A 13,233-nucleotide genomic window follows, 5' to 3' on the forward strand; every position below is an offset into this window, starting at 1 on the left:
CTGCAAGTTTTATTTTGTTCTTTTGCAAATTTGCTAAGTCATTATTTTATACTTTTCTATTTTGTGCACATACTGTCATGCTTGTATTTTACTTTAAGTATAGTAAATGTAGTTAAAATTTTACTTATTTTTATTTTTTCAAAGATTTTATTTAATTATTTGACAGCGGGAGACACAGCGAGAGCAGGAACACAAGCAGGGGGAGTGAGAGAGGGAGAAACAGGCTCCCTGCCAAGAAGGGACCCTGATGTAGGGCTTGATCCCAGGACCCTGGGATCATGACCTGAGCCGAGGCAAACGCTTAATGACTGGGCCACCCAGGCGCCCTATGTAGTTAGTTTTAAATCTGCTTCTAATGGGGCACCTGGGTGGCTTAGTTAGGTGTCTGACTTGATTTCAGCTCAGGTCATGGTCTCAGGGTCATGAGATCAAGCCCCATGTCGGGCTCTGCACTGGATGTGGAGCCTGCTTAAAATTCTCCCTCTCCCTCTGCCCCCCAACCCTGCTCTCGCTCTCTCTCAGCCTCTAAAAAAAATTATTTGTGGAGTTTCTTTGAGTCCTAGGATCAAAGTAGTTTCCTCCAGAGAAGATTTTCATTTACTTCTGCAGACATCTTTGGGAAATATCAGTCTGGGAACACCTTAAAGCAAATTCACAACTTGAAATTCCTAGGGCCACTTAGGTGATGGGAATCCACACTGCAAATCTATGTTAGGGCTGGCCCGTGGCCACAACTGTTCCAGGACAGTTCCCCCACTCCCCTTTTCTGTTTACCATCAAGGCCATCTTCCTTGTAGTCCATGGGGGGCTTGTGTGGAGAAGGTTTTCTTCTGGCTCATCTTTACCCTGAGGGTATTGGTTTTGTGAGGGGTCAGTGGTCTCAGCTTAATGTGCAGAGGGTCTCATGTTAGCCTTCTCACCTGGGAGGGCCCTCCTTGAGGTCTCTCCTCGCTATCCCATGAGGCTACCCAAACCTAAGTTCAAGTTTGCCCAGATCAGCAGGTGTCCTCAGGACAATAGCAGCATCAGTGCTCCCTCACCCAGCTTACCTCTCTGGCTTCCTGCTTTCCCTTAGATTTGGCATGGCAGTTCCTTACTTTCTTGTCAGCTCACGTTTTGTTTTTGTTTTTAATTTAAAAGACTTTATTTTTTAGAGCAGGATTAGGTTCACAGCAAAATTAAGAGGAAATGTACAGAGAGTTCTCATATACCCCCAACCCCCATATATACATAGCCTCCTCCATTATCAACCTCCCCTACCAGAGAGTATATTTTATTTTATTTTTTAAAAAATTTAAAAAATATTTTTAAGATTTTATTTATTTATTTGAGTGAGGAAGCACGAGCTGGGGGAGGAGCAGAGGGAGAGGGACAAGCAGACTCTGCACTGAGCACAGAGCCCAATGTGGGGCCTGATCTCATGACCCTGAGATCATGATCTGAGCTGAAACCAAGAGTCAGACACTTAACTGACTGAATCACCCAGGCGCCCCTAAAAAGATTTTTATTTTTTTTATTAACATACAATGTATTATTTGTTTCGGAGGTACAGGTCTGTGATTCGTCTGTCTTACACAATTCATAGCGCTCACCATAGTACATACCCTCCCCAATGTCCATCACCCAGCCACCCCATCCCTTCCACCCCCCTCCACTCCAGCAACCCTCTGTTTCCGGAGATTAGGAGTCTCGTATGGTTTGTCTCCCTCTCTGGTTTCATCTTGTTTCATTTTTTTCCTCTCTTCCCCTATGATCCTCTGTTTTGCTTCTCAAATTCCTCATATCAGTGAGATCGTATGACTTGCCTTTCTCTGACTGACTTATTTCACTTAGCATAATACCCTCCAGTTGCATCCACGTTGTTGCAAAAGGCAAGATTTCATTTTTGATGGCTGCATAATATTCCATTGTATATATGGACCACATCTTCTTTATCCATTCATCTGTTGATGGACATCTTGGCTCTTTCCATAGTTTTGCTATTGTGGACATTGCTGCTATAAATATTGGGGTGCATGTGCCCCTTTGGATCACTACATTTGTATCTTTGGGGTAAATACCCAGTAGTGCAATTGCTGGGTCATAGGGTAGCTCTATTTTCAACTTTCTGAGGAACCTCCATACTGTTTTCCAGAGTGGCTGCACCAGCTTGCATTCCCACCAACAGTGTAGGAGGGTTCCCCTTTCTCTGCATCCTCACCAACATCTGTTGTTTCCTGACTTGTTAATTTTAGTCATTCTGACTGGTGTGAAGTGGTATCTCATTGTGGTTTTGATTTGTATTTCCCTGATGCCAAGTGATGTGGAGTATTTTTTTCATGTCTGTTGGCCATTTGTATGTCTTCTTTGCAGAAATGTCTGTTCATGTCTTCTGCCCATTTCTTAACTGGGTTCTTTGTTTTTTGGGTGTTGAGTTTGATAAGTTCTTTATAGATTTTGGAGTCCATAGTCTCTCATGGTTCGTCTCCCCCTTTGATTCCTCCCCCTTCATTTTTCCCTTCCTACTATCTTTTTTTTTTTTTATTAACATATAATGTATTATTTGCTTCAGGGGTACAGGTCTGTGATTCATCAGTCTTACACAATTCACAGCACTCACCATAGTGCATACCCTCCCCAATGTCCATCACCCCATCCCTCCCACCCCCGTCCCCTCCAGCAACCCTCAGTTTGTTTTCTGAGATTGAGTCTCTTATAGTTTGTCTCCCTCTCTGGTTTCATCTTTATTTTTCCCTCCCTTCCCCTATGATCCTCTGTCTTGTTTCTCAAATTCCTCATATCAGTGAGATCATATGATACTTGCCTTTCTCTGATTGGCTTATTTCGCTTAGCATAATACCCTCTAGTTCTGTAAAAAGATTTTATTTTTAAGTAATCTTTGCACCCAACCTAGGGCTTGAATATACGCCGAGATCAAGATTTGCATGCTCTACCAACTGAGCCAGCCAGGCACTCCAGAGTGGTACATTTTATACAATTGATGAACCTACATTGACACCCAGTGCCTATAGTTTACATTAGGGTTTACTTTTGGTGTTGTACATTCTATGTTCATGTTGCTTTTATGAAGATATTTGTTATGTTATATTTACCATTTGTAGTTTTCAGAGGGAGATTTAGCCCAAATCGGATTGGAATTGGAAATCTAGTTGAAGTTTTAAAGCATGATTTTGACATCTAGTAGGAAGGAAACTAACATTTAATGATCTCCTTATTCTGTGCCAGGTGCTGTGCTAGTTCTTTCCCTATAATTTCTCACTCAATCCACTTAACAATTTTATGAAGTAAGTGATGGTATCCCCATTTCAAGAAAACTAAGGCCAAGAAAGACTGACATACAAACGATTATATGTGGCAAAATCTGAATTGCATCCCAGTGTTTTTTGATCCAAATTCTGTTCTCTCTGTAACATATGAAACTACCTCTTGTATTATTTGAGCCCCTGTAGGATATTAGCTCTTAGGGCATAGTTAAGAAGTGCTTGGCACATAATAGATGTTAAAAAATATTTGCTGAATGAATGAATGAATGAGTGAAGCAAAGTTCCTAGCCTTGTAATCTACTGGGGAACACAATTGACTAGGGGATGTAAACGTGGAAATACACTGACTACAATTCGATGTGGTCATTGAGTGACTGGCATATGAGCTGAGTGCTATGAGAGCACAGAATAAAGAATTCTCTGTAGTCATTTAGCTGGTTACAAGTAGGGGCTGTGGCAGCAGATGAGTCTGGAGAGACAAGCAGGATCCAGATCCTTAAGGGCCTTGTTACCACTTTACCTCTCATATTGGGTACTTTATGCCCAAGACTGGTTGAGATGCTTTTCATGGGTTGATTCAATCCTCATAGCACCCATGAAGACAGGTACTCTTATGTCTTATGATCTCTACATTTTAGGTGTGGAAACTGAGACACTGAGGGGCTAAGCAACTGGTCACACAGGCTAATACATGCCATACCTGAGCTTTCAACCTGGGCAGCTTGACTGTGGAGACCACATCCTTAACCACAATGCGGGGTTGCTTCTATTAGTACATACCATGGACATCCGATACCAATACATGGTATACTCCATACTAGGACATAAAAATCTGCTAGCTGCATTTTATTTCTCTATGTGGTTACACCATATTTCATTTAACTGTGTTCATAGACAGTCTTGGTGGTTTCTTGTCCTTTGCAATTATGGACAGCACTGCAGCGAGTAGTACGTACTTTCCAGCCCAAGCTGACTGCTGTTGTTCCCCCATAGGATCACTCTTACCCTCTTCTCTGTTATTATTGTACTAAAGGATCTCTACAATTCCTTCAGGGCATCACCCTCAGTTCTGAGATTTGCAGAGCCATAATTCTTTTTTTTTTTTTTAAAGATTTTATTTATTTATTTGACAGAGAGAGAGAGAGCGAGAGCAGGAACACAAGCAGGGGGAGTGGGAGAGCGAGAAGCAGGCTTCCTGCCAAGCAGGGAGCCCGATGTGGGACTCGATCCCAGGACCCTGGGATCATGACCTGAGCCAAAGGCAGACGCTTAACGACTGAGCCACCCAGGCGCCCTGGAGCCATAATTCTTAATCTAGGCATACTGCATGTTGTAGATTAATCAATATGGTAATTGACAAGGTTCATTTGGATTCATTTTCTGAAGATTGAAGGGCCTGGTTGATGTAATAGCTAATATTTATTGAAGGCTTCCTATGCCAAGCACTGCACTGAATACTTTACATACATTATTCTGTTAAATCCTCAACCATTCTATGAGCAATCCTATTATAGTTCCCATTTTTTTTTTTTTAGTTAAAAAGATATTTTTATAAGTAATCTCTACACTCAACGTGGGGCTCAAACTCATGACCCCGAGATCAGGAGTCACATGCTGTACCAACTGGGCCCCTGTTGTTCCCATTTGTAAAAAGAGGAAACTGAGGCTCAAAGAGGCTAAATGAGTTGTCTGTGGTCAGATAGCTAGTAAACGCTGTCTGATTTCAAAGCTCATATTGCAAAGCCCTTTGTTTGCTAGGGCTGGCTAAAAATACACTACAAAATGTGTAGCTTAAAACAACAGAAGTTTGGGGCACTTGAGTGGCTCAGTCGGTTAAGCGTCTGCCTTTGGCTCAGGTCATGATCTCAGGGTCCTGGGATTGAGCCCCGCGTCGGGCTCCCTGATCAGTGGGAGTCTGCTTGAGATTCTCTCTCTCCTTCTGCCCCTCCCCCCTTCATGCTCACTCTCTCTGTCTCTGAAATAAATAAATAAATCTTAAAAAAACCAACAGAAATTTATTGTCTCATAGTTCTGGAGGCTAGAAGTCCAAGTTCAAGGTGTAGGCACGTTGGTTCCTTCTGAGGGTTCTGAGGGAGAACTGGTGGTTGCCAGAGGGGAGGGTGATGGGGGATGGGCAAAATAGGTGAAGGGGATTAAGAAGTACAAACTGCTAGCTATAAAATAAGTTATGAAGATGAAAAGCATAGGGAATATAGCCAATAATATAGTGGATCCCATTTTTATTCCATGGTCAGATTTTATATTTTTTAGTTTCTGGGAAAAGTTCAAACCTTTTTAAAATTTCTGTGTCTTTTTGCAGCCTGAATTCAACAAAAATAATACTTTCTACCTCTTCAACCACGTTGATATTATTATTATGTATCACAGGGAAAGTGAAAGAAATTGGGCTATTGCAAGATTGGTTGCTGCTAGACTTGACCCCCAAAGGTAATTATAGAATATCTTTTTAATTAGTTCCTTTAATTTAAAAATTAATTCAGAATGTAGACGTTCTCAACTAGAATTTTCATTTTTAGGGTACACATGTGATGTAACCTTAGACATACAGTTTGAAAAATTAAACAGGCAATTTATTCCCTTCTACCTATAGTTAGAGTTTGAATACCGTGTAATGTGAGGAAGAATTGACAGATGTGGAAGGGAAATAGACTTATTGAGGGCATCCTAACTCTCTTCTTTACTTGCTGCCATATGACAAAGAGCTTAGATTTAGATTTGTGTTTCTTCAGAGGACAGATTGGAGTCTGGAGTCTATTCGGCAGGTATCAGCTGAATATAAGGAAGAATCTACTAACAATTAGAGTTCTCTAACAAGCAATCTCAAGAATTAGCAGGTACTTTATCCCTGTACATTTATAGAAAGAGCCTGGATGACCTAGCTGTAAATTAGAACTCTTCAATTAAGATAGAGAGGGGAATATAGCACACAGTGTATAAAATCATGGTTCATTATGGGCAAAATATTATAAAACCTGAAATACTAAGATGGAGGGAAGAAGTTATCCCTTGAAACCTACTTGCATATATTAAAGGAAGCCCATGTGGTATAGTTTTCTGAATACAGAACAAGGAATTAGGAAATTTGGATTTTAGTCTCATCTCTCCTGGTTCCATTTTGCAAGTCAACCCTAAGTTTGTAGAAATGGATCAGACTTCATTGTTTTTAAGGCTACTGCCCCATTTGACTTCTGCCAAGGTTCCATCTGGCACAGAGATTATTCCCAAAGGGAAAGAAGAGTTAGAGACTGTATTGTGCCAAGCTTTTGACCATTGGGTAGGTTAACTTGATTTGTCATAGGCTGAATTTCCTCATCTGTGAGAGGAGAGGACTGAATTAGGAGTTTTTAATATGGTCCCTGATATATCAAACTCTGGACATTTGTATTGATGTGTATTTTTCTGGGTAAAAGGGCCTATAGATTTCATTAAACAGACCCCAAGTGGTGAGGAACACTGGTATTTTCCAACTCTGGTTTATCTTAGTAAAAGGATATTCTTTTAAAATTAATGTCTATGTTAAAAATTTTGAGGATTATTTATCTTTGCAAGGTGTTGCAAGTAGGAAATAAAAGAAGGCTTAAAGGGATCAGAGTATATTTGTGAACAACAGGAAATAAACATAGCTACCAAGAGAGGCCAGGAAATACTAATCATTGTCAAGGGCAATCACCTGTGCTTTTTGGTGTATGTCACTTCTGATATCTGGCAAGAGAATGTTAGGAGCATGGACTGTGAGGTCTAACTCGGGATGGCTGCTCATATTCGAAGTCATTAGGTAGTAAACATACAGGGTATGATCATCCAGGCAGCTAGTCCCATCAGCTATATGAAAATCAAACAATGCTTTACAGTTATATCTCATATTGTCAGACTCAGAGTAAAAAAGCCAAGAAAATAATTTTTTAGACTTATATTTATTCTACACTGCACATAGCAACAGTTTATGCATGCAATAAAACTTTTATCTAATCATTGTAAAGGTCATTTATGTGGGCCCCTTGAGAACAAGGACTGTGCTATAAATCATTTTTTTAGAATTAGGCAGTCTGCTCAAGGTCATAAGAAGTGAGTTAGGCCTAATGGTATTCTAGGCCTACAGTCTTGTGTTTTCTATTAGGGACTGTACCCAGCTAATTTCCCTGATGGTTACCATAGTTGATCATTTCTTTTTCCTATAATTACTTGCTTCATTTGGCTTTTGGATTACCATACTTTACTGATTTTCTCCTGTCTCACTGGTTGCTTATCAGTCTTCTCATTTCTCCAACATCTTCATATTGGAGGGCCCCAGGACTGAGTCTTTGAACTTTTTTTTTCTTTATATATACTTACACATTGGTAATCTTATCCTGTCTCATGGCATTGGATCCTACAACGACTCTTAGATCTGTAAACTTGTATATCTAGCTGTCTACTTGACATGACTACATGGATGTCTAGTAGGCATTTGAAATTTTTAGAAAAGATTTTATTTATTTGAGAGAGAGAGAGAGAGCAAGAATGGTGGGAGGAGGGGCAGAGGGAAAGGGAGAAGTGGGCTGTCCGCCCAGGGCTGGATCCCAAGACCCTGAGATCATGACCTGAGCAAAAGTCAGACGCTTAACCCACTGAGCCACCCAGGTGCCCTGGCATTTGAAATTTAACGTGACCAAACATGAACTTGTAATCTTTCCTCCAACCTGTTTTTCCTGTTGTCTTCTCTATCTCAGCAAATGGCAACTACATCCTTCCAGTTGCTCAGGCCCCCAAGCTATGGCAGCAACCTTGACTCCTCTTTATCATTTTTCACTCATACTCTGTATCTATTCCAGTCCTTTGGCAGACCATGGGACTCTGTTTTTAAAATATATTTAGGATCCACCCCTTCTCATCACCTCCACCGCTATCATCTGGTCCAAGACATCATTACATCTCACCTGCCTGATGGCAACACCCTCGCCGGTCTCCCAGTGCCATCCTTGTTTCCCAGCAGTCTATTCTCAGTACAGCGTGCAGAGCATTCCTTTTGAAATGTCAGCTCATGTCAATCCTCTGCTCAGAATCTTCCAGTGACTTCCCATCTCACTTAGAGTAAAGGCCCAAGTTTTGAAAATGGCCTAGAAGGCCTTATGCAACCCATATGTAAGGCTGGTGGTTTAAAATAGGCCTTTTACATTGATTGGAGATCTTAATATACCTTTTGCTGCATGATCTCTCCCATATGAAATGCAGGTATTTCCTGGGCTAGATTCAAGGGCCATACTTAAACATACTTAAACAGTAAACCTTGATATGCGTTATCATTTGGTAATGTAATGTTTTTCCTGTAGATGTTAAGTTTTTATTGGTAGCCTTAACAGTGATCATTTAATTCATAGCTGTTTTATTTTATTTTTAAATTTTTTTTGAAGTAGGCTCCTAGTGTGGAGCCCAACACGGGGCTTGAACTCACGACCCTGAGATCAAGACCTGAGCCGAGATTAAGAGTCAGACATTTAAGGGGCGCCTGGGTGGCTCAGTTGGTTAAGCGACTGCCTTCGGCTCAGGTCATGATCCTGGAGTCCCGGGATCGAGTCCCGCATCGGGCTCCCTGCTCAGCGGGGAGTCTGCTTCTCCCTCTCCCGCTCCCCCCTCTTGTGCTCGCGCTCTCTCTCAAATAAATAAATAAATAAAATCTTAAAAAAAAAAAAAAAAAAAGAGTCAGACATTTAATTGACTGAGCCACCCAGGTGCCCCAATTCATAGCTGTTTTAAAATATATTTTGGCGGGGCGCCTGGGTGGCTCAGCCATTAAGCGTCTGCCTTCGGCTCAGGTCGTGATCCCAGGGTCCTGGGATCGAGCCCCGCATCAGGCTCCCTGCTCCGCGGGAAGCCTGCTTCTCCCTCTCCCCCTGCTTGTGTTCCCTCTCTCGCTGTCTCTCTGTCAAATAAATAAAATAAAATCTTTAAAAAAAAAATAAAAAAAATAAAATATATTTTGGCTTTAAATAGAATTCACCCTACAAACACTTAGTAAGGGCAATCATATGCCAGACACTAGGGTTACAAAAATGAATAGGAAGAGGGGCACGTCAATAACCCCCCTCAATTGTGAGTGAATGGTTTAATTGTGTATATACATGTAGAAATAACCATCCCATAAGGATTGCATATTGTCCTTTACACAGAAGCCAAGGGATAATTTGTATGTTGAGTAAATAATTCAAAAGGGAAGCGCCACTGTTTCTCCTTTGATTTTTCTCTCTCCCTTTTATTCCTCTTTTCTTTTTCTTTTTTTTTTTTTTAAAGATTTTATTTATTCATTTGAGACACAGAGATACAGAGAGAGAGAGAGAGAGCATGAGCAGTGGGAGAGGCAGAGGGAGAGGGAGAAGCAGACTCCCGGCTGAGCCAGGAGCCCGATGTGGGGCTCGATCCCAGGACCCTGGGATCATGACCTGAGCTGAAGGCAGACGCTTAACCATCTGAGCCACCCAGGCGCCCCTTCTTTTATTTTTCAAGTAATATTACAGTCTCTTTATTCCTGACCAGGCACTTGTTAGCTTCATCAGTCCTTAAGTTTAGTTTCACACTTCTTTAGTTTTTGCTTTCCATCTTCTATTTTTTATAATCATCTTTTTCAAATACAAAAGGTTTGCATAGATTGTCCTCGCTACCTTTCATCACTAAGCATGGCATTTTACACACAGTAGGCCCTCAGATCTCTGGCTGCTTATAAATATGATTTCAAAACCTATTTGGTTTTCTAAGCCTACAGCTAAGAATACAAGACAGGTTGTTTAATATATTGGAGAGGGGTGAGATGAAAGATGAGAAATAAAGCCATTTGCTAATAGAAGGACTTTAAAAAATCTATCCACAGCCAAAGAGAAGGTTCTTTTTTTTTTTTTTTTTAAAGATTTTATCTATTTATTTGAGAGAGAGAATGAGAGAGAGCACGAGAGGGAAGAGGGTCAGAGGGAGAAGCAGACCCCCTGCTGAGCAGGGAGCCCGATGTGGGACTCGATCCCGGGACTCCAGGATCATGACCTGAGCTGAAGGCAGTCACTTAACCAACTGAGCCACCCAGGCGCCTGAGAAGGTTCTTTTTTTTTTGAGATTTTATTTTTAAGTAATCTCTACATCCAACATGGGGCTTGAGCTTACAACTCCGAGATCAAGAGTTGCACGCTCTACTGCACGCTCTACTGACTGAGCCAGCCAGGCTCAGGAGAAGAACCATGAGAAGGTTCTTAGAGTGATATATTTTCCCCTGCTATCCGAAAGTAGAGTGTTCCTATGAAAGCTTTTGGAAGCAATTGCCATTAACTTATATGGAAAAATTTGTGAGCGTTCCCAGACCCTCCAAATCGCCTCTCTCAGGCTTTTCTGATACCTTAAGACACATCTTGCTAATGGATGCACAAAGTAAACCAAGATAAAGCACAGATGCTCACAGACCCAGTTCAAAGCATTGGTGGCTTGATGTCAAAATGCTGTGTGGTTCCCAGGGAAGGGGCCGGGTGGTGCCACGCTCACTGCTGGGGTGCGAGCTGCCTTTATTATGGCTCCCTGCAAAAGCGATGCTGAATCCTCTTTTTGATTTTTCATAAAAGTGAAAATCCTCTTTGCATTTCTTTCAGTTAGTTTGTGAAAACAGGCACTAATGTAGGTCTTTCGTTAAAACAAAGTGGCATAAAGTGAGCTTCGGAAAAGCAGGGCAATTTGAGTGTTGGGGACATTTAGAAACAAAAGTATTTTAAGTATTTTTTCAGTCTGCTATTGTTATATGCCCGAATAGCCGTGAATCGGCAATTTACAGTGGCGGTTTGGTATAAAAATTCCTTTCCCTTCCTCCCCGCCCTTTTCTTAGCTATAAGCATTCGGATGAAAACCACCTAACTTGTAATGGACCCCCTATGGAAATTCCTGGAGAACATACAGATAAGTTGAGTGTCACCTACACTTACTCTGTGAGATTTGAAGTAAGTATTCCATGCCATCATCTTACTTTTGTTCCATATCAAGTATATAAATATCATATACTTCCTTAATAGTAAAGCCTTAATTTTCATCATCAAAGTTTTATAACACAGCTAAGAGCCCAGGAAAGTAGGTTAAGTTCTTTATATTAAAACCAGTCAGAGGACAATCGTGAAAGGAATTCTGTATTAAATCTCCCACATTTCAGGTACTGTGTCAGATAACTTACTTTTTCTTACTTTACGTGGAGGTTTAAAAGAAGTATGTGGGAAACCAGAGGGGTGTCACCTGCGGTTGGCAGGCTGGCAGGCTGCTCAAGTGGGACCTTAAAGGAAGAGTATGTTGTGGAAGAGACAGAGTATCATGTACTGAAAAGAACATCCTTTTTTTTTTTTTTTTAAAAAAAGATTTTATTTATTTGAGAGAGAGAAAGGGGGAGCGGGGGCAGAGGGAGACAGAGAGGCTCAATCCCACAACCCTGAGATCATGACCTGAGCCAAAATCAAGAGTCAGATGCTTAACTGATTGAGCCACCCAGGCACCCCGAATAGAAATTCCTTATTGGGCTCAGACTGACCTGTGGTTCAAATTGAGGCTTGGCCACTTACTAGCCAGTGTGAGCTTAGGTAAGTCATGTGATCTCAGGCTCAATTTTTTTTCCTCATGTCATTTCATCCTCATTTTCAGAATATGTAAAGACCTTAGCATGACACAGAGTAGGTCCCCAACATATGGCATTCATTATTGTTTCTACATCTGTCATTTTTCTTTTGTAAGTAGCTGTTTTTATGAAGTGGTATGTATTTTGGGAAGCTAGATAGATATACAGACTGACTATTAACATTCTGGTGAATAATCTATCAGCTCTCTGATGCCCATGTTTCCCAAAGGTTTTTCTGGAAACTCGTTGCTTCATATTTTATTTATTTTTGCTTTGTATTTTCAAAAGTGTTATGTGAAAAAGGGATTCTATGACAAGGTTACTTTGGATAATGCTAAGTTAAACAATGTTAAAACAATGGCATCAAGAGTACTCATTATGTTAAAAAGCACTGTGAATATTCAGAAGATGATTATGATACATGGTATTTCATAGACCATGGCAGAACTCATGGGGTTATAATGTTCTGTAGAATATATCAGGGAAACACTGCATGTGGTACCAAAAAATATGCAACTTTGTACAAATGAGGTATTACATGTGCTATTTTCACTCCATGTGTACATAGAGTCACATCCTTTTTATTTACTGCCTAATACATTTATTTTTTAAATTTTTAAAAAAGATTTTATTTATTTATTTGAGAGAGAGTGAACGAAAAAGCATGAGCAGGGGCAGAGGGAGAGGAAGGAGCAGACTCCCCGCCGAGCAGGGAGCCCGATGCAGGGCTCGATCCCAGGACCCTGGGATCATGACCTGAGCTGAAGGCAGACACTTAACGACTGAGCCACCCAGGTGCCCCAAGAATTTTTTTTAAGATTTCATTTTTATTTCAGAGAGGGGTGGGGTGGGAAGGGGCAGAGGGAGAGGGAGAGTTTCAAGCAGACTCTGTGCTGAGCACGGAGCCCCACGTGGGGCTTGATCCCATGACCCTGAGATCATGACCTGAGCTGAAATCAAGAGTTGGACGCTTAACCCACTGTGCTACCTAGATGCCCCTACTACACATAACGTGTAGGCCATAGTTGATTTACTTAGTGTACTTTTGAAAAGAATGACCCAAATGTCTAATTTTTAATTACTATAAATAATGCTTTAATGAACATTCTTACTTATTTTCTTCTGTGATTATCTCCTAAAGTTAAATTCCTAGCAGTAGGATTATTTAGGTAAAAGGGTGTACATATTTTGATAACACATTGCCAAATTCTTGTCCAGACAAGTTGCTGGGGCTGAGGATCTGCTGTTCCCTCACACACTCAGCAGTACTAGGTTTTTGTCAATTTTTAAAAATCTTGCTTCAGAATTTTAATTCTGTGACTATACCAAAGGAAGATTGATTCATAC

At 40.9% G+C, this 13,233-nt stretch overlaps 1 protein-coding gene across 2 annotated transcripts in view; it reads left to right on the forward strand.

The window, feature by feature from the left end:
* The window catches only part of LOC123839772 (transmembrane 9 superfamily member 2-like), a 78,052-nt gene that overhangs the window by 20,680 nt on the left and 44,139 nt on the right, over positions 1-13,233 (forward strand). Inside the window, exons 6-7 of one of the 2 annotated variants that reach the window (XM_045869554.3) lie at positions 5,584-5,711; positions 11,116-11,227. The exons of the other annotated variant lie outside the window; for it this stretch is intronic. Coding sequence (XP_045725510.1) covers positions 5,584-5,711; positions 11,116-11,227 — 240 coding nt within the window. The remainder of the gene's footprint in view (positions 1-5,583; positions 5,712-11,115; positions 11,228-13,233) is intronic. 2 annotated transcript variants of the gene reach the window in all.

The sequence above is a fragment of the Mirounga angustirostris genome, unplaced genomic scaffold (assembly GCF_029215605.1).
Source record: "Mirounga angustirostris isolate CCGP_5_RB_7025 unplaced genomic scaffold, mMirAng1.0.hap1 SCAF_11, whole genome shotgun sequence".
Classification (NCBI taxonomy): Eukaryota; Metazoa; Chordata; class Mammalia; order Carnivora; family Phocidae; genus Mirounga; species Mirounga angustirostris.